At 47.7% G+C, this 24,801-nt stretch overlaps 1 protein-coding gene across 1 annotated transcript in view; it reads left to right on the forward strand.

The window, feature by feature from the left end:
- The first annotated feature begins 742 nt into the window (after positions 1-742).
- LOC119445325 (calcium-activated chloride channel regulator 2-like) overlaps positions 743-24,801 on the forward strand; it is an 82,969-nt gene continuing 58,910 nt past the window's right edge. The window contains exons 1-2 of the mRNA XM_037709637.2: positions 743-1,255; positions 8,545-8,669. Coding sequence (XP_037565565.2) covers positions 1,061-1,255; positions 8,545-8,669 — 320 coding nt within the window. The 5' untranslated portion in view covers positions 743-1,060. The remainder of the gene's footprint in view (positions 1,256-8,544; positions 8,670-24,801) is intronic.

Consider the following 24,801-nt stretch of genomic DNA (forward strand, 5'->3'; position numbering starts at 1 on the left):
CGAGGCGAAGGCGGAGAGGAAGAGCGCTTAGGTACCTCGATAAAGGCGTACTGCAACGGAAGTCCCGTGGGCAAAGTTATTCCGGATTTTCCACCTTGGAGCTTCTCGCTACCCCTACTTTGGAACGTTAAACCTTGTCTACTGGTCTATCAAACTATCAGGCTACAGCACCATGTTTTGAGCACAGTGAGCATTTATCGGATGCTAGCTTTCAAGGAACGGTAAACAGAAACACATCTGCCTTAATTTCATTTTTTTATTGCGCTAAGTACAGTAGGACACCACAGGGATGAAACGGACACTGGATATGAAGCGGACACGAAATGACACACGGGAGCGCAAACTCCCAACTGTGTAACTTCGTGTCGCGCTTCATATCCAGTGTCCGTTTCATCCCTATGGTGTCCTACTGTACTTAGCGCCAGAAAAAAATGAATGCACACCAACTAGCCCAATTCATAGCTCTTCTACATCTGCCTTAACTTGTAAAGAACCCTACCGAAACTATTTTCGTTAATTTCGCGGTGAAAAAACAAACACCAAGCTTTAACTGTTTTTCACTATCGCCGGCTCGTTAGTGTGAAATCATGAATTTCAGGGCATTGGATTTCGTATTTTCGAAATGTGTTAATTTGTCGCCCCTTGAAATTAAATTTAATCTGTCTTGATACCGATAATAATTTAGTTTAGGCCCGAGCAAGCGCAGTCAATATCAGTGACCTCACGGTGGGCTGGTGCGAGAACTTGGAGTTGGGAAAATGGAGCTGGGCAGGCATGTAATACGTAGGGGAGATAATCGCTGGGCCATTAACGTTACAAAATGGGTCCCAAGGGAAGGGACGCATGGTCGAGGACGATAGAAAATTAGGTGGGGCGATGAAATTGCAGAATTTGCAGGTGCAAATTGGGATCATTTAGCGCGAGACAAGATAATTGGTGATCGCTGAAAGAGGCCTTCGTCCTGCTGTGGACATAAAAATAGGCTGATGATGATGGTGATAACAATATTGGGAGGTAGCGGCCTATCAAGTAAGTTTATACTGTTGACTCGTTCCACCCAATGACCTGTCTTCTGTATACGCAGACGCTGTCAAACACGTGCAGTGCACGCATCGTGACGTCACCGCAGAAGGAAGATGGCACCCCTTGCGGCATCATTGAGGGTGCCCTGGAGGCCGGCTGCGTAGACTTCGAGCCCGTGCCGGAACTGACCGATGCGCGCTCCTCCATCATGTTCCTGCCTCCGCTTCCAACGGTGCGTATACGCCGGTGAGCTGAAGTTCGTGCGTGATTGCAGCAAGTCACTCTTCAGCGACTATTTTAATTGCGAAGCACTTCTTGGCGAACATTTGCTACTTTGACAGTATCTATCTATCTATCTATCTATCTATCTATCTATCTATCTATCTATCTATCTATCTATCTATCTATCTATCTATCTATCTATCTATCTATCTATCTATCTATCTATCTAGCCGCCTACGTCTTAGTGCTCTCATGGTCGTTTCGTTAACTTGGTAAGTACCAACACTGGCATACTATGACAAGAGTATATGACGAACATAAATGATATGTCATGACATGAATGTTATGACATGCGTGTCATGTAGGTTATGAAGTAGCCGCCTACGTCTAGGTGCTCTCATGGTCGTTTCGTTAACTTTGTAGGTACCAAAATCGACATAGTATGACAGGAGTGTATGACGAACATAAGGGATAGGTCATGACATGCGTGTCATGTAGGTCATGAAAATAACCCAGCGAAAAAGATTAACTCTCAAAAGCCACTGAAATGGGTTCTGACGTGGGTACTAAGTGAAGGAAACACTAAAGGATGATGGTAGAAGTCATAGTCATGACCATGACTGAGCAAAAATAAGAATATCTCAGCGAAAACAGATTAACACTAGAAACCACTGAAATGGGTTCGAACGTGGGTACTAACTGAATTGAGCACTGAAGGATGGTGGTAGAAGTCATAGTCATGAGCACGACTCAGCAAAAACGTCAATGACTCAGCGAAAGAAACATTAACACTCAAGAACCACTAAAATGGGCTCTGACGTGGGTACTAAGTGAAGGAAACACTAAAGGATAATGGTAGAAGTCATACTCATGACCATGACGGAGCAAAAATGACAATACCTCAGCGAAAAAAAATTTACACTCACAAACCACTGAAATGGGTTCGCACGGGGGTTACTAAGTGAAGGAAACACTAAAGGATGGTGGTCGGAGTCATAGTCATGAGCATGACTCTGAAAAAACGTCAATGACTCAGCGAAAAAGTATTAACACTCAAAAACCACTGGAATGGGTTCGGAGGTGGACGGGAAGTGAAGTAAAACTAGAGGCTGATGGTAGAAGTCATACGTCAGGAGCACGACTAAGGCTTTCGCCTTAAGATCTCTTAGGTGTATCTAAAGCGACTTCTGAGGATTCATGACGTTGATGTCATGACATGCGTGTCATGTAGTTCATGAAAGAGCCGCCTACGTCTTGGTGCTCTGATGGTCGTTTCGTTAAATTGGTAGGCTTCCCGCACACTGCTTCGCATAACATCAATTCCCACATGGCGTGGGATCTGCCGGCTTTTTAGTGCCATAGCAATTATACGGACAATCCAGGCGAATTTTTCCCATCGTCATCGGGGTCACCGTGATGTTCTGTATAATGTCCAAGTGCGGTAAGATCCGGTCGCACCCCGCATGCCATATTGCTGTGGGTGCGAGGAGAAGCGTGTCAAGGGTGAGCAAAAGAGAATAGTGGCTTGACGTGCGCTGTATTGTCGCGCGCGCGATAGAGAAGGTCGCGCGACATTCACGCACAGGTCGCATAAAGCCAAGTTTCGGAAACGTGCTGAGGAGAGAGGCAGCAGAAGCGTTCGCTCGCCTCGGTTTGCGCTCTTCATCAGGCCAACGTTGCGGGAGCGTGTGTTCGCGGTCATAGATCAAGATCGGTTCATGTTTGCTTGTGTGTGTTTGTTAATCTAAACGTGTTAAGCTAACCGTGTTTATTAATTTATTTAGTAAGTGAATGTTATCTGCAATTATATGGCAGATAGAACTACGAACTTCGTGAAGTTGTGCAATGCTTTGCTATTGGTAGCAATGCTTCGCCTTCCGTGCGAAACTGCGACATTTTATATAGAGATAATATTTCCCTAGAACCGCAGTCATCGACAAGGAGATTTAACAAGCATGGTAATGACTTGCTGCACAGATTTACATTAGCTTCGCACTGTTAACCCACAAGACTGTTGAGGGGCCTATTGCATCAGCCTCCTTGAAGCAAATGTTTTCATTAGAACTCGACGAATGGCAGTGATAAGTTTATTGTGGCGTCTGGCAGCTATCATTTCTTTATTTTTAAGCACAAAAGAGAAACTTTTCTTTAGCATATCAAAATTTCTGTGATCACAGCTGTGTGTGAAACACCTCTGCAAAAAAAAAAAATAAAGTGCTCAGAAAGAGAAATCGAAAAGCAGAAAATAGAAAAGATACCTTTTCACGTAATACCATCTGTTCACAAGCTATCCCATAATCTTAAGGAAGTGGGCAACAGGCACCAAATCAACCTAGTGTTTTCCGCTCCCTCTCGAAGCTATGCAATGCTATAAAAATTGGAAGGGCGAGCAATGCACCACGAATCAAGAGAAAAAATTCACCAAGTGCACCTATCACATCGTTTACGAGAGGTCGTTAGATTGCGAACGAGTGTACATAGAACAAACTGGGCAATGCTTTAATGACAGGGCCAGGCAGCACAAAAGAATGTAAAAATCAGGTACGGTAGCCATGTATCTGCGAATTGCAATAAATGCACATGTACCCCAATGTTCGGTGATGCTTGATTTCTGAAGCATGCAAAGAGCAAGAAAGAAAGAGAAATTGTAGAAAAAAATACTCCATCGCCTGCTAAAGGGAACCATGTATGGATGCGAAGCAGCGGGGAGGTGGTTAGCTTGAACGGGAGATGGTTTCGCGGCAGCGGCCCGAGCGCTCATCGTGGCTAGAGTGTACTAGACAATGGTCGAGTGGGCCGAACGGCGCTCTGCCGCTGAGGCGCCGCGTGTGGAAAAATAGTGCGAGGGCGCTGCGAGCGAACTGGATTGGGGCGGAGACGCGCTGCGCGGCATATTCAACGTACTTTCGCTGCGGGCGCCCAGGCCGATTGCGCGTAGTACGCTCTTAAAATAGTGCTTTATTTCAACTGCAAATTTATGTTTACACCATTTTGCCAAACATATATATTTGAGGCGTAGACTTTACAACGCGACATATTCAATTTTGATGTCGTTGTCAAGCGCCTCGTTTGCTAGCGAGCGCGCGTTCGCTACGTGTACGCTGGCGGACGCCCATTTTTTCTCGCAGAACCTCTGTGCAGTACATTTTTTAATGGTTTAGTTGCTTGGGTGCGCCCGTGACTCTTGACGGCCGGTGCCAAATGTAGTTTTAGCCAGGTGAACTGCTGTTTTTACCACTGTCTTCTAAAAGTAAATGGTATCTCCGCACCATGAAGGCTACGTAAGAAAATTTTATTATTGATATCGTGTCATTTTACACGCGCTTCTTGTTGGTGGATATTGATGAGGGACGATGATCGAAGAAAACAATATTAGAGTGAAATAAACCAGGTTTATTAACTGCGTGGAGTGAAGAATGACCAATGTATTTCTAGGTAATTAAATCAAAGGGTACATAGACATATATATTTACGATATATATAGGTAAAGGAAAAAGTAACAAATATTCTAAGTTCAATAATTGAAAAAGTGAGAACTCCCGACCGGGGGAATAAGCGCACGTGTTTGCAGTAACAAACACACTTATTAGTGAATACTGCAAATAAAACTCTCATGCACAGCAATAATATTCATAGCAGGAAAATCATCTTATATATATATATATATATATATATATATATATATATATATATATATATATATTGATAATATACTGTACGACGCCGAATAGTCATTTCCGTTCGAATGTAACGCATATAACAGCACTATGGAAGTCTTAAAGGTGAGTGACTGCATGCAACTGAGCACTGTTCCGAATGATTGTGCTGCCGGAGAGTCTCGGCTGTTTTGCCGAGGCGCAGTTCCTGAGAAAATTAACGCATGGCCGGGTTTTAAGTCCTACTTAACAAGTTCCTAGCTGGCATTCAATATAAACGCCCCGTTTTGGGGCAGCCTGTAAATCTGCTAACTTGATTCAGACAAGGAAAACTTAGTTTGACAGTCTCACCAGTTGCAACCCATTAAAACTGGGTGCCCCATGTGGTACGTACACTTATCTTCTTCAACGAACGCAACAGATATGCACATATCTCTGTGTGTATGTGAGACATGTCGTTCCTTTCATTGTTTCATTAGGGTCGTTATGATAGTGCACCGGATAACTGAACGCAGCCGTTTATGATATACAAGCTGCAGAGTTGAGCGGTCATACATTTGAGAACGGCATTACATTTATGTACGAAATATAGGATAAGCGTAACATGTTTTTCTCGGAAATCATACTCGAGAATAATTTACGTTGTTTACACCCCCAGAAATAAGCCGAAGAACGCAGCCACCTGCTTTTTTCTTTTTCTTTCTTTAATACAAGCAAATTTTTCGGTTTTACGTGGCAAAACCACGATATGATTATGAGGCACCCGGTTTAGTTTCTGCCACCTGGTATTCTTTAACGCGCACCTAAATAGAAGTACACGAGTCTTTTTCCATTTCGTTCCCATCGAAGTCCGCGACCTGGATTGAACCCGCGAGCTCCACTTTAGCAGCGCAACGCCGTATTCACGATATAGGCACTAATTAGGCTACCGCGCAGGCTTTCTTGCTCTTTTTTTTTCTTTTTTGAAGTATCGACTGGAAAAAAAATTCCACGTACCGCATACGGCCAAACATTAGCATATAGAATGGCTAACTAAAACCGTTTTCGGCGCACGAGGTCTGACTGCAATAAAAAAAACCCGTACCAATTACTCCGCATTCTGTTACGCGAGAAAGGCGGAAACTTGAATGGAATGTTGCACTGCAGTTTACTCTTCTTTTTTTTAAATCTATACCAATGCTTCCCGTAAATCTGAGTACAAGGCGCCGGATGGGGCAGATATGCTTTACTTGTTTGAAGCGGCAAGCAGGAAGGTTACATATATGTTGCTTCGTCTGCGTTTCGCAAGACCTACTGATAGAAAACTATATGCGCAACAATACACACGAGAGATACATGCTGCTTGAAGAACGAGAAACATATTTTTCTCCAAAGGGAACAGTACAATAACATAGTAGAATGAAAGCCGACACTGCGGCCGCAATGCACGCGCAATCATCGAGCGGCATTAGAAAACAATAGAACATAAATAAATAAGAGAAAGAAAAGGAATTTATTCTTAAGGCATAAATACATGTCATATGCAATTATGAAGCCCATTTGATCGGTCTGAACGCAAATACTAGCGTGCGAAGTAGTACGAATGACCCTGCTGAGCCGTATCGCCAGCAGTTTCCAACGGCGCGACCTTGATGCGGCCCAATCCACTTCGACCGCAGCGCCGCCCCAGTATTTTTCCACGTCGGTCGCCTCACTGCCAAGCATGCGCCTCCCCAGCCGCTCGTCCCAGTCGACCATATTCTAGTTCACTCTAATCATGGCGCTGCACAGGAGAGAGAATGAGGCGCGCGCGCTCCATCATTTTCATACCGCGGAACTACCGTGGCACCGCCAGCGCAGTATGCAGCTGTCGCACCACCTGTCGAGCGCGCCGTTCCGGATTCCTAGAGGAGAGAAAGGGGAGGAGCGTAAGAGAGGGGAGAGAGAGGGAGGGGACGCGCATGCGCTTGTGGGGGTGTGGCACGTGGGCGCCGCTCCGTACAGAATTCCTAGAGGAGAGAGAGGAGGAGGAGACGCGCATGCGCTGTGGGGGTGTGGGACGCGGGACAACAGACAGAGCCGCCGGCAAGACATGCTTCGCATTTAAAAGAGAGAGAAACGAGGTGCGATAGGCAGAGAGGTTAACCCGAAAATATTCTGGTTTGCTACCCTGCACTGGGGGAAGGGGAAGTGAAAGGCGGAAAGAATAGGGGAGAGAAAAAGCAGTCACGAAAAAAAGAGAGGTGGTAGCTTACTGCATTACCAAAGCAGGAGATAAATGTGTGAGCGCAGCATCACTCAGCCTAACAAAACTTGACATAAAATTTCTAGATAAGCACCTCTACTTGTAGGCAGTACGCATGCCTTTCAAGCTTTTGGTTATTGTTGGTGTTTTTTGATGTGTTATAAAGCTGGCTGTTCCTTGAATAAAATGTTTCCAGTTGGCAGTACAGCGCTCGTCCTGTTGTTTGTTTTAGATTTTTGTTCTTGCCTTCTTCGCGCTGCTTCAAATTATATTCAAGAAACATTGATGTCATCGTGCCGAAAGACAAGACTGAAAGAAGACGACACAGTAATTTGTAGGATGAAGTGCAGAAACATGTTTTCGTTTATTGCGTGATTTCCGTGGCATTGCTTTATCCTGTGGCAAATGCTACGTAGTTCAGGCAGACGTCCAAATAACCGGCTAAGGTAACAACGGAGTAAGCACCGAAGCATTGCCAACACTGCCAGGAAGGCAATTGTTATCGCATGTTTACTAAACCTGTGATTGCGGGAGAAAATAAGTGTGAGCTAACCTACCCTGCTATAATTGAGGCAGATCACAATGCGACCTTTGGTGTAGTCTACATCAGCAAACCGTTTCTTGTATATGCATGCAAAGGAGAGAGTTCAACTTTTTGGATCCGTTTAATGCTTCAATGTCGATAACTTATAGATTGAACCCCAGCTTTTCTGGGAAGATTGCATAGGATTTAGGGGGTACTCGGGACGCATTTAGCCGATGTTATGTGCAGCTGGCCCGAACCCGAGGTATAAACCACACAGAGCCAAAACACAATTTCAAATCAAGGAAAACTATATATTAACTTGCTTACCTTTTATTTTGGCTATCAAGTGTACCTTCGTACAAAATAATTGAAATGTCATTTGAATGAAAAAAAAGAGTGTAGTAAATAAATATTAAATTCGTAGTTTGCTGAATCGCTCAAGAATATCCATAACACTACTATGTGCTTTGATGTAATAGTTCAGCGGAAATCCGCTAGGTGGAGATAAGTGAGGCTTTCTTTCGAGGCTTTCTTTCGAGGAACCCGGTTGGGTTTACATTGTAGCAAATTGCTACATTTGGGTGGATGTCTCAGTTTCCCTTTAACTATGTGCTTTGCGTTAATTGTCCCTAGTCTAAACCACAATTTTGGGGGCTCAAAACTCAGCGTAGCAAGCAGAACGCGTTAGGCATTTGTCTGGATAAAGCGTCGTTAGAAGTTAGGACTTGTTTGCTTCTGTGTTTTCCCGTGTCGGTAATCCTGCTTCCCCTGCTGTAATAGGTTAAAAGGCAAATCTGACTCGGTATTCTCGTGCCCTTCAGCCTAAATTTACGCTTAAACTAGTTTCGTTTATTCGTAGTTCCCTGTAAGTACTGACGGTGCACAACATGCAGGTGGACTCTTTCTGCAACGACAGTGCGGAGTTCGCTCACAACGCGGGCGCCCCGTCACCGCAAAACGCACTGTGCGATGGTCGAAGCACATGGAGCGTCATTTCTGCTACGGACGACTTTCGCCGGTGAGTATCTTTTCGGAGAAGCAGTCGTTCCGCAGTAGACATAATAGGGTTATGATGGTCACATTGTTCGTAGGGTTTTAGACTCGTAGTGCCAATCGGGCGAAATCGGTGATGTACATCTTATAGTAGTGTTTGTTGGCTCCTTCAATTGGAGGGACACTTTCGTTATGATGAAGACTGGGAGGCATTTGTGACGAGGACGTGGTGGCAGCCGTTTTTTAGTGGGGCAGTTTCTCGCAGATACTGTTCGGGATGTAATTCTCGGCGTAAGAGGGTCACGAGGCGTGGGTTTACCGAAAAGCTAAATTAAGTTAAACTTGACCACGGTTTCTGACAGACTTATCTAGCATGGTTACTGGCTGCACAACCTGCCACAACCGGCCACTCTGACATTTCGGACAGCCTGTACAGGGTCCGTGCAAATCTAGGTTTTCCTTCATGACGCCCTTTCATTGATACGTTTTATTACGATAGCAATTATATGGACACTCCAGGCGCATTTTTGCCGTTGCCGCTGGTGTCGCCGTGGGTTCCGTATAAAGTCGAACGGCGATACAGTCGTCGCTGCGCGCCGTACGCTGTATGTGCTGCAGACGATCGCGGCTCAATCTCGCGCACGCAAGGGACGAAAGCGGGGAGGAAGCGCGCCATTTTCCGCAGCGCGCACGGCCCCGGGAGGAGGGCAGGGAGGGGGGGAGGCGTTCTATTGCGAACGGCCCGGGGGGCATGCCCGCCCGCCCGGGCCGCAAGGCTCCGGGGTGAGGGTAGGAAGGGGGGCGAGTTCTGCTAACACCACCTAGATAGCACAAGGCCTGCTCACTCCGATCCATGACGTCATGCTGCCTGGCCCGACTGCCATAGAATCCAATGGGGATGCTCCCGAGTAAGCAGCGGTGATTTCGACGTCATCGCTTTCGTCACGCCACGCTTGGCAATGGAAATTTCGGCCCAGGTGGCATGACGTCATGGATCGAAGTTAACAGGCCTTGTGCTATCTAGGTGGTGTTGGTTCTGACCGGGCTTGCCATGTGCGACGAGGACAGTGTCCGCAGCTCGATGTTTTCGCGGCTTAGTTCGCGTTGATGCGTGCGGCACCACGAAGGTCAATTCGTTCGCTGCAGCCGCAACGCTTCCTCACGCCAGCGTTTTGACAGCGAGTTCCCGCGGTCCCCGATTGAGATGTGTTCATGTTTGCATGTGCGCGCGGGCCACCATGGTTGGTAATTTAGTTAGTATGCCTATGTGCACAAGTTCATACGGCGGATAAAACTGCTATCCTTACTTCGTATAACTGTCCCCTAATTTGCTATCGCAATCGATGTTTCGCGTATCGCGCAGAATTGCGACTTTTCCCGTTATTTCCACGTGTCTTCCCTAACTCATAACTATCGCCGTGAGAACATCTTGAATAAAACTTCGGTTGGGGCTAGTTGCTACACAGTATTTTAATCTGAAAAAAAAAAAGATCGGCGCAAACACCCTAGGACATCAACAGGAAAAAGCTTCCGCTTTCTGGCACAAATTTAAAGGCACGTGACCTCTCGACAGCCAATAGGAAATCTAACATGGCGGATAATGGCGGCCGTGCAGCCGCCATGATTGTAGAGAGTAGGACCTCTACACTTTGTACTCATCGCAGATAGCTTTGAAAATAGGCCCGCGTAAGCATGGTTGGGACTACTTAAGCTTAGTCAGTCATCGATAGGCAATTCATAGCCAATCATCATCATCAGCAGCAGCCTATATTTATCTACACTGCAGGACGAACCTGTCTGTCCCTGTGATCCCCAGCATTTTCCGGAATTTATTCAATATTGATCTATTATCGACTAGCTATTGATTGGCTACACGGGTAATTGGAACCAATCAATAGCTAGTCGATAGTCGATCAATAATCAATAAATTCCTGAAAATGCTGGGGATGACTTGGTAGTGCTTAGCCTAGCCCAAACGCGTGGCCAATACCTTGCGATAGCCAATCGATAGCCAATCAATAGCTAATCAGTAATCGATCAATAATCAATCAATTCCGGAAAATTCTGGGGATGACTTGGTAGTGCTTAGCCCCGCCTAAATACGTGGCCAATACCTTGCGATCGACAATCGATAGCCAATCAATAGCTAATCAATAATCGATTAATAATCAATAAATCCCGGGAAATGCTGGGGATGACTTGGTAGTGCTTAGCCTGGCACACAAGCCAGGACTAGCTAGGTGCCCATCAGCTCCGCTGTCTCTTTAGCATTGCGCCGCAAATGCAAGCTACGCTATTTTTTTTCTTTTCCACAAAACGAACATTGTTTTCCGCGTAAGGAAAAATACACAAAGAACCGCTCCTCAAACCATTTCCATGTTACCGCTTTTGCGACTGCACTATTACCAGTGTCGATACTATTGTAATATTATTTTAGCGTTAAGGCAAGGGGTGTCTTGTGCGTTTATTTGATGTTGTATACTTGTGAATTCGCCTGCTTATATATACATAGAAACAAAGCCACAAAAACACGTCTGAAGCCCCAAGCACGAAGATCAGACAAATCCATGTAATACCTAACATATAAACAGGGTGTTTCATTTTAGCTGCACCCAAATTTTTTTAATTGCCTGGGCCAGATAGCACAATTATAATCCTTGATCTAAAGTACTCGATGAGGCGACCATTACTTCCACGAAAAATCAAAACGGCTAATTGAATAATTAACATAATTACGCTAATTAACCTTTTAATTAATTATTTTACGGCACACCTTTCAATCTACTAATTATGGCCGCTGAGTACGCAAAGCGTACCCACCTGGAAGGAATTCTCAGGATTGAGCCAGTTTCGAGATATTAATGTTCAAAGTGTCCGACGAAATGCGTGGGCGTTCCAGTTACTTTTGGGCTTCAATGCATAAAACAGCGTTTTTCTCAAAAAGTTAACTGGAACGCCCATGCATTTCGTCGGACACTTTGAAAATTAATATCTCGAAACTGGTTCAGTCCTGAGAATTCGTTCCAAGTCGATTCGTTCCAAGAATTTGTTCCAAAGAAGCTCGACAACAAATTAAGGACCGCACCAACAGCCGTGGAACGAAAAATGGTAGGCCTAACGTTAAGAGACAGAAAGCAGTGTGGTCATGTAATTTATTTATACACATACCTCACAGGCTCCGACTGGAGTATTGCGTGAGGGGGGTAAGAGAAGCAACATGTAGCGAAAACAGGAGAACATAGCTAACAGCAAATAAAACAACTGAAGAAAGGACGCCGTTTAACATCAAGCAAACGAAAAACAACAGCACTCTGGACGATCAGAAGCGCGCACGGCTCATCAAACTCATGGCAAAGAACTGCAAACGCATGTAACGTATAAACTGCTTGCAAGAAGCGAGAAATGAGGACAGTTAGGTCATATGGTACAAATGAAACAAACGTGTGCGCATGACTAAGGAATCATTTTTTTAATGTTTCTCTAAATGATTCCAGATTATTAATTTCAACAATGTGGCTTGGAAGTTCGTTCCAAGCTGCTATGGCCAGAGGTAATGCAGATTTGTTAAATGCATTTGTGTGGCCAAACACACGTGTGAAACTGTGTGCGTTATATAAGCGGCGAGATGTGCGAAGTGGGCGGGAAAGGGGTAATGTAGTTGCGTGTTGACTGTGAGCGATTTTGTGCAGTAAGCAAAGCAGAGCTATCTTCCTTCTAGATTCAAGAGATGGGAGTGATAGTGATTTCTTTATAGCAGTAACGCTAGAATGCCTACTGTAATCTTTCGCGATGAAACGTGCGGCACGGTTTTGAACAGATTCGAGAGAATTTATTAAATATACCTGATGTGGCGACCAGATGGCGGAAGCAAATTCGAGCTGAGGACGAACAAAGGTTCTGTACGCTATTTCACGAGTTGCTGAAGGGGTTTCACGTAGGTTTCGTTTTAGGTAACCAAGTGTGCTAGATGCTTTTGCTGTAACATGTTTTATATGTGCTTTCCATGATAGGTTTGTTGTAATATGGATACCGAGATATTTGTACAAGAGCGTGACAGTGACAACAATGTTATTAAGCGAGTAAGTGTAAAGAGAGTTTGTTTTCTTTCGGCTGATGGTCATTAATTTGCATTTTTCTGTATTTAGTGACATTTGCCATAGCGTGCACCAGTTTGTAATTTCATCTAGATCTTTTTGAAGAGCGATGTGGTCGTCGGGTGTCTTAATTTGGCGATAAACTACGCAATCATCAGCAAATAATCTGATTGTTGATTTTATGTTGGACGGCAAATCATTTATGTAGATGAGAAACAATAGCGGACCCAGCACGCTGCCTTGAGGTACACCAGATGACACATCAGGCCAAGGAAGACGAATGATTGTCAGTAAACGTAAACTGTTTGCGGGATGTGAGGAAGTTCCTTATCCATGATATTGTAAGACTGTCTAAATGTAATGATGATAGTTTGGCTATCAATCTAGAGTGGGGAACGCGATCAAAGGCTTTGGCAAAGTCAATAAAGATACTATCAATCTGGAAACCATTGTCTATGTATGTGAATAGCTCATTAGTGAATTCGATTAGTTGAGTTTCACAGGAAAGTCCTTTCCTAAAACCGTGTTGCTTTGGATAGAAGAAATTGTTAGCCTCTAAGTGCTGCACAATATTAGATGATATGACGTGCTCTAGTAATTTACATGGAATGCTTGTTAATGATATGGGTCGGTAATTACTTATCTTGCTTTTATCGCCAGACTTAAAGATGGTAATGCGTAGGATGGATAACCGGTGGACCATTAGAGTTATAGAATGGATACCAAGGGAAGGGAAGTGCAGTCGAGGACGGCAGAAAACTAGGTGGAGTGATGAAGTTAGGAAATTTCCAGGCGCAACTTGGAATCAGCTATAGCGCAAGAGAGAGAGGGGTAATTTAAGATCACAGGGAGAGGCCTTCATCCTGCAGTGGCCATAAATATAGGCTGATGATGACTGATATATGTGTAACAGGAAATTTAAAAAATTTGGTGCAGCTAAAATGTAACACCCTGTATATTTGCATGCTAAATGACGTCATAGAACCATATCGTACAAATCAAGGTAAGTGCATACGCACCAGTAGAAAAATAGCAGCACCGGCAATGGGCCGGATCACTGATGTTCCCGTGGAAGAAACAAAGATTTCGGTCTTTTATTGCGTATATATACTGCAGCTGATTAAACCTCGAGAAGGTGAGGCTGACAGATACGGTACAATCTGTAAGTAAAAAAAAAGAATATTTTCTTACAGGCCGAGCCTCGTCATGCACATGCGGGCCCTAGCTAAGCTTAGTAATGAATGCACGGGCCCCGAGCTCGTCTCCATCATGTAAGCCCAGGGCCGAGCTGGGCTCGGGCATGGTATTGCGGTCCCGGGCTGGGCTCGGACTTCGTAAAGCGGGCCCGGGCCGGGCTTGGGCCAAAAATCAGGCCCGTGCAGTGCTCTACTCTAGACTGTGCGTTTCCGTGCCCGCTCTCCCACGGCGGTGCATGCGTGCAGCCCTGCCGGCTTCTGCCGCCGACTCTCTCTGGGCTCTCGCCCGCCTCTCCCGTAACAGTGTCGATAATGGCGTTTAGCCGTTCGTCACGTAGCCAGCGTTTTGACAGCTGTTGTGTGCGGTCACAAAACAACGCGCACAACTGTTGTCGACGGCGGCGGCGCTTTGCCCGCGTTCGTACTGAACGCGCGCGGCGTTGGCGACGTGTTTATGAAGAACGTGCCAGCCTTTTCCGTACACCCTATGGCGGTGTACCGTAGCGACCATAAGGCCATGGTCCCTGTGGTCACTAAATAAATGAAAACCACCGGATCATATATATTTATCATTCTGTAATGGTTCAAATAACCAATTACACCATCACATCTTCATACTCATAATTCGAAATACATAATTCCCTCCATAGTACAGCTTCGCTGGTCTTCTATCTCCACCCCAGGGGAAGGGCTGACAGATTTTTTTCGTTGCCTTTTCACTTTTGTTGTGGTTAAAAGCTTACGGCATCATTGTTGGCGCGGATGTGGACAGCTTTTAAGTTATAGGAGGACAATAGGGGGACAAGCGGCCGCTACCTCATCCGGCTTTCTTCACTTCAACATCTTTTTTTAAGTTTCCGCTGAGAACACCATGCACAGACACGATATATTTAAATATATACACAGGACAAAGTTTAGTATACTTCTTAAAGAAAAAGAGGTAGCCAACTAAATGGATAGCCTATGCCTAGATAAGAATATGTTGATGTATTTTCACCTGACTTCAAATTACTTTGCGTGCTAGTTTCTTGACCATGAAAAAAACCTCCAGACTTCAGTGACACCTCCGGCAGAGTCTTCTATGAACGGCATGTGAAAAGCACGTGAGTGATATGTGTCTCAATATTGAATCTCTTTCCAGTAGGCAATGCTAACGACTGGCGACAAAAAATAAAAGAAAAAAAAACTCTTCTAATTATTTACAACATTTACGCATTAGGGATGGAAACGTCGTCTCTTGCATGCAGAGGCCATAAATATGGGGTGTTTCAGCAAACACTGCCAAGAAACCTTTAAAGGTTGCGTGCGGCAGGTACCAAAATCCCAGTTCATGAGCATGGTCTACTCGAAGAGGCGGCATTACTTGCACAAAAAAATTGAAATGCATAATCAACTAATTACAAAAAAAATTGCCCCCAACTCCCCGAAGGGAATCGTGAGGAAATGCGAATGCATTTCTTGCGCCGAGAGTGCACGGCGTAGTAATTTTAATGGCGTAAATTAATGACGAGACGAGGATTTGTACCGTAACCATTTATTTACACATTCATCAGCACCTGTTTGTGTTGTCATTGTACCTGACGGCCATAATCACAGCCTTGTGGTCGCTAAAGTGTACAGTCAAAGGGTCTTTGAGAAGCATGCGCACGTCACAGTTTCGGGTAAAGACGAGATCAATGCAAGTTCCGTGAATGGTAGTCGGACACTTGTCGGACTCGGCTTCGCAGCCTTGTCTTCCGCTTCTTCTCCGGTTGATGATGACGTTGAAGCTACTGCAGTGACGTCACCTCCAGCGAGAGGTGTAATGCTCGGGTTGGATTGTATTACACTTCTTGCTAGGGGTAGCGTTGCCGTCAGACATTCGCCTTCACCGACTTCTGCCATCGCCTTGAGAGGCGCCCAGCCAGCGAACGGTCGAGAGTGAGGCGCGCGCTTCACTCCATTTATATATACGTGCGAGCGAGAGAACGGGAGAGTGGGGTGCTGGGAGGAGAGAGAGCGAACGGCGAGAGAAGGAGCGGCGAAGCACTGCACCTACCCTCTCCTACACTCTCTCCACACACGCGGGAGCTCCACCTAGTTCCCGCATGTCGACCGCCTCCACCATGCTCCTGACGGCAGAGGCCTGCTGCGTCGCCTCCAGTCCCGGCCTTCCTCAAGGAAGGCCGGGGTGTCAAGGTGTGCCGCCTTTACGAGGACGTGGTTGGCAACCCACCGGCGAACGCGGTACAGCTGCCCCCACCACAGAGGCCTCCTGTGCCCATCGCCACGGAGCTTCCCGGGACTTCCAAGAGGCGCTCGCCCACCTGCGCCCTGCAGCAGACAGCCGCCTGCCTCCTGGATGAGACCCTCGGAGACCACCTCCTGGTGTTCGTTGACGGATCGGTGGTACCGGACACCGGCTCCGCCACGGCGGCCTGCACGGCACCAGCCCTGCAGAAGAGCAGGCAGTGTCAACTGCCCAGACACGCCAGCTCGACTGCAGCGGAGGTGGCAGGCCTCCACCTGGCCGTCGACTTACTCTCCGAGGAACTCCCTGAGGTACCGGCAACCATCCTCTGCGACTCCAAGGCAGCCCTCCTCGGCCTGCAGAGGCCAGAAAGCGCCAGTCTTGGAGTCGCGCTGCTGTCTACCCGGCTGACAGCGCTGCAGGACGCAGGCCACCCGGTGTCCCTGCACTGGATCCCCGCCCACGTAGGGATCCCGGGCAACGAGGCAGCCGACACCCTGGCGAAGGATGCCCACCACACCACTGTGCCCCTCAGCCGGGCCGTGACGGAGGGCGACTTCACAGGTCTGAGACTGCGGCGACACCTGGCAACCTACCACCCAGACAAACGGGTGTCACTGGGACGCCCCCCACGCCCACTCCCCCAGCGAGGCCTGGCTCGCAGGGAGACCTCGCTCCTGCTGCGGCTTCGCATCGGCTGCAGCTGGACGGCAGCACGCAGCCACCGACTTGGACGAGAGACGTCCCCGGCCTGCACTTCCTGCGGGGAGCCGGAGACCATCGAACATCTACTGCTGGCCTGCCCGGCGTACCTCCAGCAGCGGGGCCCACTCCTGCAGGAGTTCCGCCGCCTGGGCCTCCCCTGTTGCGTTGCGCACCGCTTATCAGCAGGCGCCCAAGTCTGGCTCATCTGTTCCGGACGATAATCTGTTTCGCGCATGTGCGCTGATATGTTTTCACTCGCCCTTTGATCACGGCGTTCCTTCATAAAGGATTGCGGATCACGCCGTTGGCGGCTTCTTTTGTACACCTACTTTCGGCAAGCATGCCGCATTAAATGTACGTTCTTCCTTCTCCCGGCGTCTTCTTCTCCCGGCTTGGAACCCAACTCGGCCAAACGTAACACCCCTCTGGCAAGGAGGAAGATCTTCTCTTCCCCGGCCGACACCACCTTTCTGCACTTCGAGGCGTCGTGGAGTACCTTGACTCGTCAGGGCTCTCTGAACGCCTCTAAGACATGATTTCTGCAAGCGGGAAGGCCTCGCGGCCTCCCAACCCATCCCGGGCCTGACAGGCTCAGAACAACACCCCTGCAGACTCTGCAGCACTCTACGGCCTACCACCTCGGCCGATACGTGCCGCCTCAGCCTGCCGGTTTGCCCCGTCCAGCCATGGTGACGACTCCACACTACCCCCCTTTCTCTCCCACTTTCCCCTCCCCGCTGGCGCTGAGCCGTGCTCCCTCAAGGGCTGCAGAAGATAGCGTCAACATTTCCCTTTCCACACGAACCACACATCGAGTTCCCGCGATGCGAGCGCCCTCACACGCCAGAGCGCGCTCCTCCTCTCCACTCACTCTCCGCTACTCTGCCCGCATCACTTGCTCCGGTTGCTAGGGGCGAGGATAAGCGCGCGCGCCCTCAGCTGTTGCTATGGGAGAGGGAGTGAGAGCGGAGAGATAACACCTGCCGCCGCGCGGACACCGACAGACGCCTGACATGCCCCGACTAAGAAATGCGTTCGCATTTAAAATTCACCAATCACATTTTTAACATATTTACTTATGGCCCATGTTGCAATTTACAAATTCTATCCATGGAGTTCGCAGGGCGGATGCACTAGGAATTAATTCTCAGGATGACACCAGTTTCGAGATATTAATTCCCGAACATTGCTGAGAAATGAATTGGCGTTCCAGTTACTTTTGTGCTTACCCGCCGTGGTTGCTTAGTAGCGGCTATGGTGTTGCACTGCTAAGCATGAGGTCGCGGGCTCAAATCACGGCCACGGCGGCTGCATTTCGATGGGGGCGAAATGCTAGAACACCCGTATACTTAGATTTAGGTGCACCTTAAAGAACCTCAGGTGGTCTAAATTATTCCAGAGTCCTGCACTACGGTGTGCCTCATAATCGGATCGTAGTTTTGGCACGTAAAACCCAGCAATTTCTATATCTATTCATACTTTTGTGTTTAGATGCATAAAACGACGCTTTGTTAAGGAAGTGACTGGCATACCAATGCATTCCTCTGCAAAGTTAGACAATTAATATGTCGACACTGGTGTCACCCTGAGAATTAGTTCTAAGTGGATCCGAACTCCATCACTAGAATTCGTAAATTGCAACATGGGCCATAAGGTAATTAGTTGAAAACGTAATTGGTTAATTTTGTTAATTAGTCTATTAAGCATTTCAATTTTTGTGCAAGTAATCTCGGCCTCTTTGAGTCGAGGAGCACATGAACTAGAATTGTGATATCGGCCACAGGCAACCTTTAAAACTTTTTGAAAGTGTTCGCTGAAACACCTAGTATATAGGTGTTTCAGTGTTTCACTCATTACACGAAATGATGCCAAGCCGGATTCACTCTAAATCAGAATAAATAGAAGTCTAGAAGTCATGCGCAGCAGCGGTTGTACTTGGACTCAAAGTACTAAAAAAATCAGGCAAGCTTGCACTCGGTCGCGCAAAGCTTAGGCACAGCGAAGCTTACTGGCTGTTACTGCTAGGTATGAACTTGGTTTAACTTAACTACGCATGTAGGAAGGGGTTCTCGAGCGATCATTTTCGGAGGTACCTTCCCTTTCGGCGACATTTCGCGTGACTAGCGCAGGACGCGTCGGCGCCTACGAGCGACAGCGTCCCTGGCATGCCACAAATGTAGGCAGGCTAACCAAAGTTGGCACAGTGCCAAGAACGCTGCTGCTTGCTGACGCCGAACGCGGTGGGGGCTAGCCGCTCGATATCAATCGGCCAGCTTCGCTGTGTCTTGAGCTTTGCGTGGCCTAGTGCAAGCTTTCGCCTTTTTTTTTCTCCTGGCTCAGCACGCCGCGGAGAGAAGACAGGCAGGGGTCGGGAATGCAAGGAGCTGGCGAGGAGGAGAGCGCGTGCGCATTCACGCCGTCTCCTCCTCCTACTCCTCCTCCCTCGGGTTGCCATGGCTACCACAGCTACGGACCACAAATTACGGCTGGCTTAAACAGCTTCGCTCTTAAAAGAGTGGAGTTTGGCCGGGAAGGCGAAGCAGTATTATAGCCCTGACACACGGGCAGAAGTAAGGTCCTTTGCAGGAAACCCCTTTTGTTACTCCGAAGGAACCTTTGCAGAAAGGAGTTGCGCAGATGACACATGGCATCGCACTAACTTCTTTAGGGGGTTCCTCAAATGAACGCCGCAAAAAAAAGCGCTGCTTATTGAAGCAGCGAGAGAGACAACATTTACAAGAATCTGCGCATGTAGATTACAATTAGTGATTGTAGAACCTAAAAACATTTTTCCCCATTTTTGATGGCTTATAATCGCATATTTGGAATTCAACATGGCGGCCCTAGCGACGTGGTGCGGGCGTTTGTGAGTATAGCTAGAGTAAATCTTCGCTGTTCGACAGATAGCATTATCGCTAAATTTTAAAACATTTCCCAGGGTAAAAAAAATACTTACGGGGCACCTTAGTTATGTAACAGGTTCTCTTCTAATGATGAGTTGTGCACGCTTTATGCGAGAGTACACCTTTCCGCTCGAAAAGTTAATGCGCGATCTTCTTTCCCGCAAAGGAACTTTGCCGGGAGGGAGATAATCTTTTGTCGTGTGTCACTGCGCCTGAGTGCCTATTCAGTAGATGTCCCCTCACCTAAAGGACATTAGAGTGCCCATGTGTCAGGGGTATTAGTGATAGCGAAGTAGAAGACAATTACACGAATGAAGATTCTTACCGTGTATATCCGTGTAAGGATCGCGCCCGTGTAACGGTCGAACCCCAACTTGGCAGCCAATATTAAAAAAAAAAAGATCCACGAATCTCCACGAAGTGAATCATGACGAATGGGCGAAGCACTGGGGATCATTCTTACCGTAAACCACCGGTGACATTGCCCACTCGCGCATGTAAATGAGGGACAACGCCTGTGTACAGTACAATGTTTGTTGTTTGTGTGTACAGTACAATGCCGTGTTGTGTACAATGTTTTATTTGTCATAACTCGTATGTCGTGTTGAGTTCTGGATTCCGTTTTCCCTTCATTATCACTGCTTTATGGTCCGTGAAATGTAGACCCAATGGTTCTTCGTTCGGATTTAGCCTGAAGATGGGAAAGACAAGGTCTATGCACGCCCCCATGGTGGTTGTTGGTTGTTTCCAGTCATACGAAATGCATCGTAGCGCGTATCGAGGCGTCATATACTGCACAAGCGAGTCGCTGTCCGTGATGTCTACGTTGAAATGACGAACAAGTACGAAGGGGTTGTTCTTGTACTTTGTTTCATATTCGCGCATGGCTAGATCGATGTACTTTTCTATGTTGCCTCGGGAGAGATTGGTGGCCAAGTACAATGTCATGACGATGGTTCCGTTGGATAGTTTTATTGCAGCGTGTTCGCCGTTGTGAGATTGGCTCTTTATTGGTAGGTTGAAATCCACCGTGGTCTCTGGCAATTTCACGCACATCGATCCCAACACTACCCGCCGAACGCTCTGCTTCTGTGCAGACGACGGGGAAGAATCCATTGATGTGCGGTCTCGCGTTCCACGTTTCGGTAAAGCAAAGGACGTCTGCTTTCGTTAGTATGGGATCTCGTTCGACGTCTTTTGCGTGGGCATTGAGGGAGCGTGCCACGGAGAGAAGAGAAGCGGGGGTCGGGAAGTTAAAATTCAAAAATTAAATTATGGGGTTTTACTTGCCAAAATCACGATCTGATTATGAGGCACGCCGTAGTGGGGGACTCCGGAAATTTCGATCACCTGGGGTTCTTTAACGTGCACCTAAATCTAAGTACACGAGGGTTTTCGCCTCCCTCCCCCCCCCCCCCCTTCGGGACCGCGTGCGCATGCGCCGTGCCGCCCTCCTCCGCCCTCCTGGTTGCTATGGTTTCGGCGCTGCCACCGCCCTCCTGGTTGCTATGGTTTCGGCGCGGCCAACGTTGGCCGTGAGCGCGGACAACGTGGACGGACAGACAAGCCTCTACTCTAAGGTGATTCGCCCCTAATGAAGACATCCAACCGAGAAGCAATGGCATTCCGTGCGCTGATTCTGATCGGGATCAACAGCGAATTGTCGCGCGTCGCTACTGGATGTCGAGAGGAGGTTATCGCGGAGGTTTACGGCGAATTTTATACTCGTAGTTGGAAAAATGAGGCCAAATGGCCCGGTTCCATGAAAGGCCCGTCAAACTCGCAACAGAAAAGTGCGGCCCTTAAACGAGTCTGCACATTATTTATAGTGGCCATTTAAATTGCAGTAAACATTCACTTAAAATTAAAATAGCAACTATAGTGTAATGCGTGGGCCATGTAAACCTGTAAATACCCCACTGCATGACCTCGAGCACTCGCTTTCACAACGCAAGCACTATGAAGAACGCCGGCAGCGGAGGCGAATGGTTCGTACAGCCGCGCGATTCACCGCAACTCCGAAAATTAGATTCATCATCATTATCTGCCTATTTTATGTACACTACAGACGGCCTCTGTCAGTGATCTGCAATGACCTTTGTCTCTTAACTCTGCAACACTAGGGGCGCGAAAAGACAGGACGGCAAGGATCAGTAAAGTGATGCCATTCGGGTTATGTAATACCCTGGATACATTTCAACGCATGATTGACGCTCTCCTTCACGGTTTTAAGTGGTAAATCTGCCTGTGCTACCTCGATGACGTTATTGTCTTTTCACCAACTTTTGCCATGCACCTCGAACGTCTTTCAACAATTCTTTGTTTTCCGCAAGGCTGAGCTTCAGCCTAATTCATCAAAATGCCTCTTCGGTCGCCGGCAACCAATTGTGCTAGGGCACCTAGTCGATTCTTCCGGCGTCCGCCCCGATGCAGAAAAAGTTCGTGCAGTCAAGATTTCCCCGTGCCGGGTTGTGCCACCAACGTTCGAAGCTTTGTGGGCCTCTGCTCATACTTCGGCCGGTTCGTACGCAATTTCGCTAACGTTGCACGTCCTCTCACAGAACTTCTTCAGAAAGCCGCGGTTTTTGTCTGGGGCACGGAGCAAGCTACTGCGTTCGCTGAGCTTATCGTGCGGCTCACTTCACCGCCAGTTCTAGTCCATTTTGACGTGACCGCTCCAACGGAAGTTAGGTGCACGTTAAAGAACCTCAGGTGGTCTAAATTATTCCAGAGTCCTCCACTACGGTGTGCCTCATAATGGGATCGTAGTTTTGGCACGTAAAACCCCATAATTTCTATATCTATTCATACTTTTGTGTTTCAATGCATAAAACGACGCTTTGTTAAGGAAGTGACTGGCATGCCAATGCATTCCTCTGCAAAGTTAGACAATTAATATCTCGACACTGGTGTCAGCCTGAGAATTAGTTCTAAGTGGATCCGAACTTCATGGCTAGAATTCGTAAATTGCAACATGGGCCACAAGGTAATTAGTTGAAAACGTAATTGGTTAATTTTGTTAATTAGTAGATTAAGCATTTCATTTTTTTGTGCAAGTAATGTCAGCCTCTTTGAGCCGACGAGCTCATGAACTAGAATTGTGCTATCGGCCACTGGCAACCTTTAAAACTTTTTGAAAGTGTTCGCTGAAACACCTGGTATATGGAATTCACTCATTAACCGAAATGATGCCAAGCCGGATTCACTCTAAATCAGAATAAATAGAAGTCTAGAACCTTTCATGGAACCGGGCCATTTGACCTCATTTTTCCGACTACGAGTATAAAATTCGCCGTAAACTTCCGCGATCGCCTCCTCTCGACATCCAGTAGCGACGCGCGAAAGTACGCTGCGCGCGACAATTCGCTGTTGAGCCAGATCAGAATCAGTGCACGGAATGCCATTGCTTCTCGGTTGGATGTCTTGATTAGGATCATGAATCGGCGCTGTTTTGGCTCCGAGCCAGCAAGGTTGCGACCGTGTTATTGCGTACGCTAGTCGTCTTCTGTCCCAAGCGGAGCGTAATTATTCCATTACTGAACGCGAGTGCCTGGCCCTCGTTTGGGCAGTGGGTAAATTTCGCCCCTACTTGTACGGCCGGCCGTTCGCAGTCATCACAGATCATCATGCCTTATGCTGGCTTTCATCCCTAAAGGATCCTACTGGCCGTCTCGGTCGGTGGGCTCTACGACTCCCAGATTACTCATACACAGCTGTGCATAAGAGTGGCTGATTGCATGAAGATGCTGATTCCTTGTCGCGCCATCCAGTAGACCCACCAGAGCTTCCCGACAGTTGCGAGTATACCTGCGTGCTGTTGGTTACGACGTTTCAGAACGTCGGAGATGAGCAACGCCGTGACCCCTACTTGCGAGACGTCATTCTCCGGCTGACTTCTGAAACACCTGCCCCCTCTCTGCTTACGTTTATGCTGCAGGATGGCGTCTTGTACCGCTACAACATGCACCCTGACGGTCCTGAACTGCTCTTGGTTATTCGTGCACGCATGCGTCAAACTGTCCTCACACAGCTACATGACACTCCTACCGCCGGTCACCTCGGAGTCTCTAGGACGTATGATCATGTTCGACATCGCTTCTTTTGGCCCGGAATTTACCGTTCCGTCTGCCGTTACGTCGCTTCCTGTGAAAAATGCCAGCGCCGCAAGAAACCAGCAGTAGTCCCAGCTGGCCGCCTTCAACCCCTTGACGTACCATCGGACCCATTCTTTAGGGTTGGTCTTGACCTTCTTGGCCCTTTCCCGCTCTCTGTCAGCGGAAATAAGTGGATAGCAGTCGCTACCGACTACACGACCCGATACGCGATAACTCGGGCGCTTCCAACCAGCTGTGCAACCGACGTTGCCGACTTCCTGCTCGAAGACGTTATCCTTCACCCCGGCGCTCCTCGACAGCTCCTCACAGACCGGGGCTGCTATTTCGTATCGAAGGTTGTCCAGGACCTCCTGCACTCCTGCGCTACAAAACACAAGTTGACAACGGCGTACCACCCTCAGACCAACGGTCTCACAGAGCGTCGTAACAGAACTATCATAGACATGCTTGCCATGTATGTTTCCGCCAACCATCATGACTGGGTCTCCGCTCCGCCCTTCGTAACATTTGCCTATAATTCCTCCCGACGTGACTCTGCGGGTTTTCCTCCGTTTTATCTCCTGTACGGAAGAAATCCCACGCTGCCATTTGACACATTGCTTTCCGTCGTTCTTGACTCGTCGTCAGAGTACGCCTGTGAAGCGATCTTCCGAGCTGTCAAGGCCCGCCAGATTGCACACCTGCGCCATACCGCTTCGCAGGAAAAGCAATGACGCTTCTATGATGCACGCCACCGCGATGCCCATTTCAACCCTGGTGATATGCTCCTTCTTTGGACACCGTCACGGCGAGTTGGCCTTTGCGAAAAGTTGAATTCGCCTTACTCAGGCCCGTACCGGGTCTTCCGCCAAGTGACCGACGTCACATATGAAATCACGCCCCTCGATTCCACCGTCTCGATCTTCCACCGATGT

This window comes from Dermacentor silvarum, chromosome 3 (assembly GCF_013339745.2).
Source record: "Dermacentor silvarum isolate Dsil-2018 chromosome 3, BIME_Dsil_1.4, whole genome shotgun sequence".
NCBI lineage: Eukaryota > Metazoa > Arthropoda > Arachnida > Ixodida > Ixodidae > Dermacentor > Dermacentor silvarum.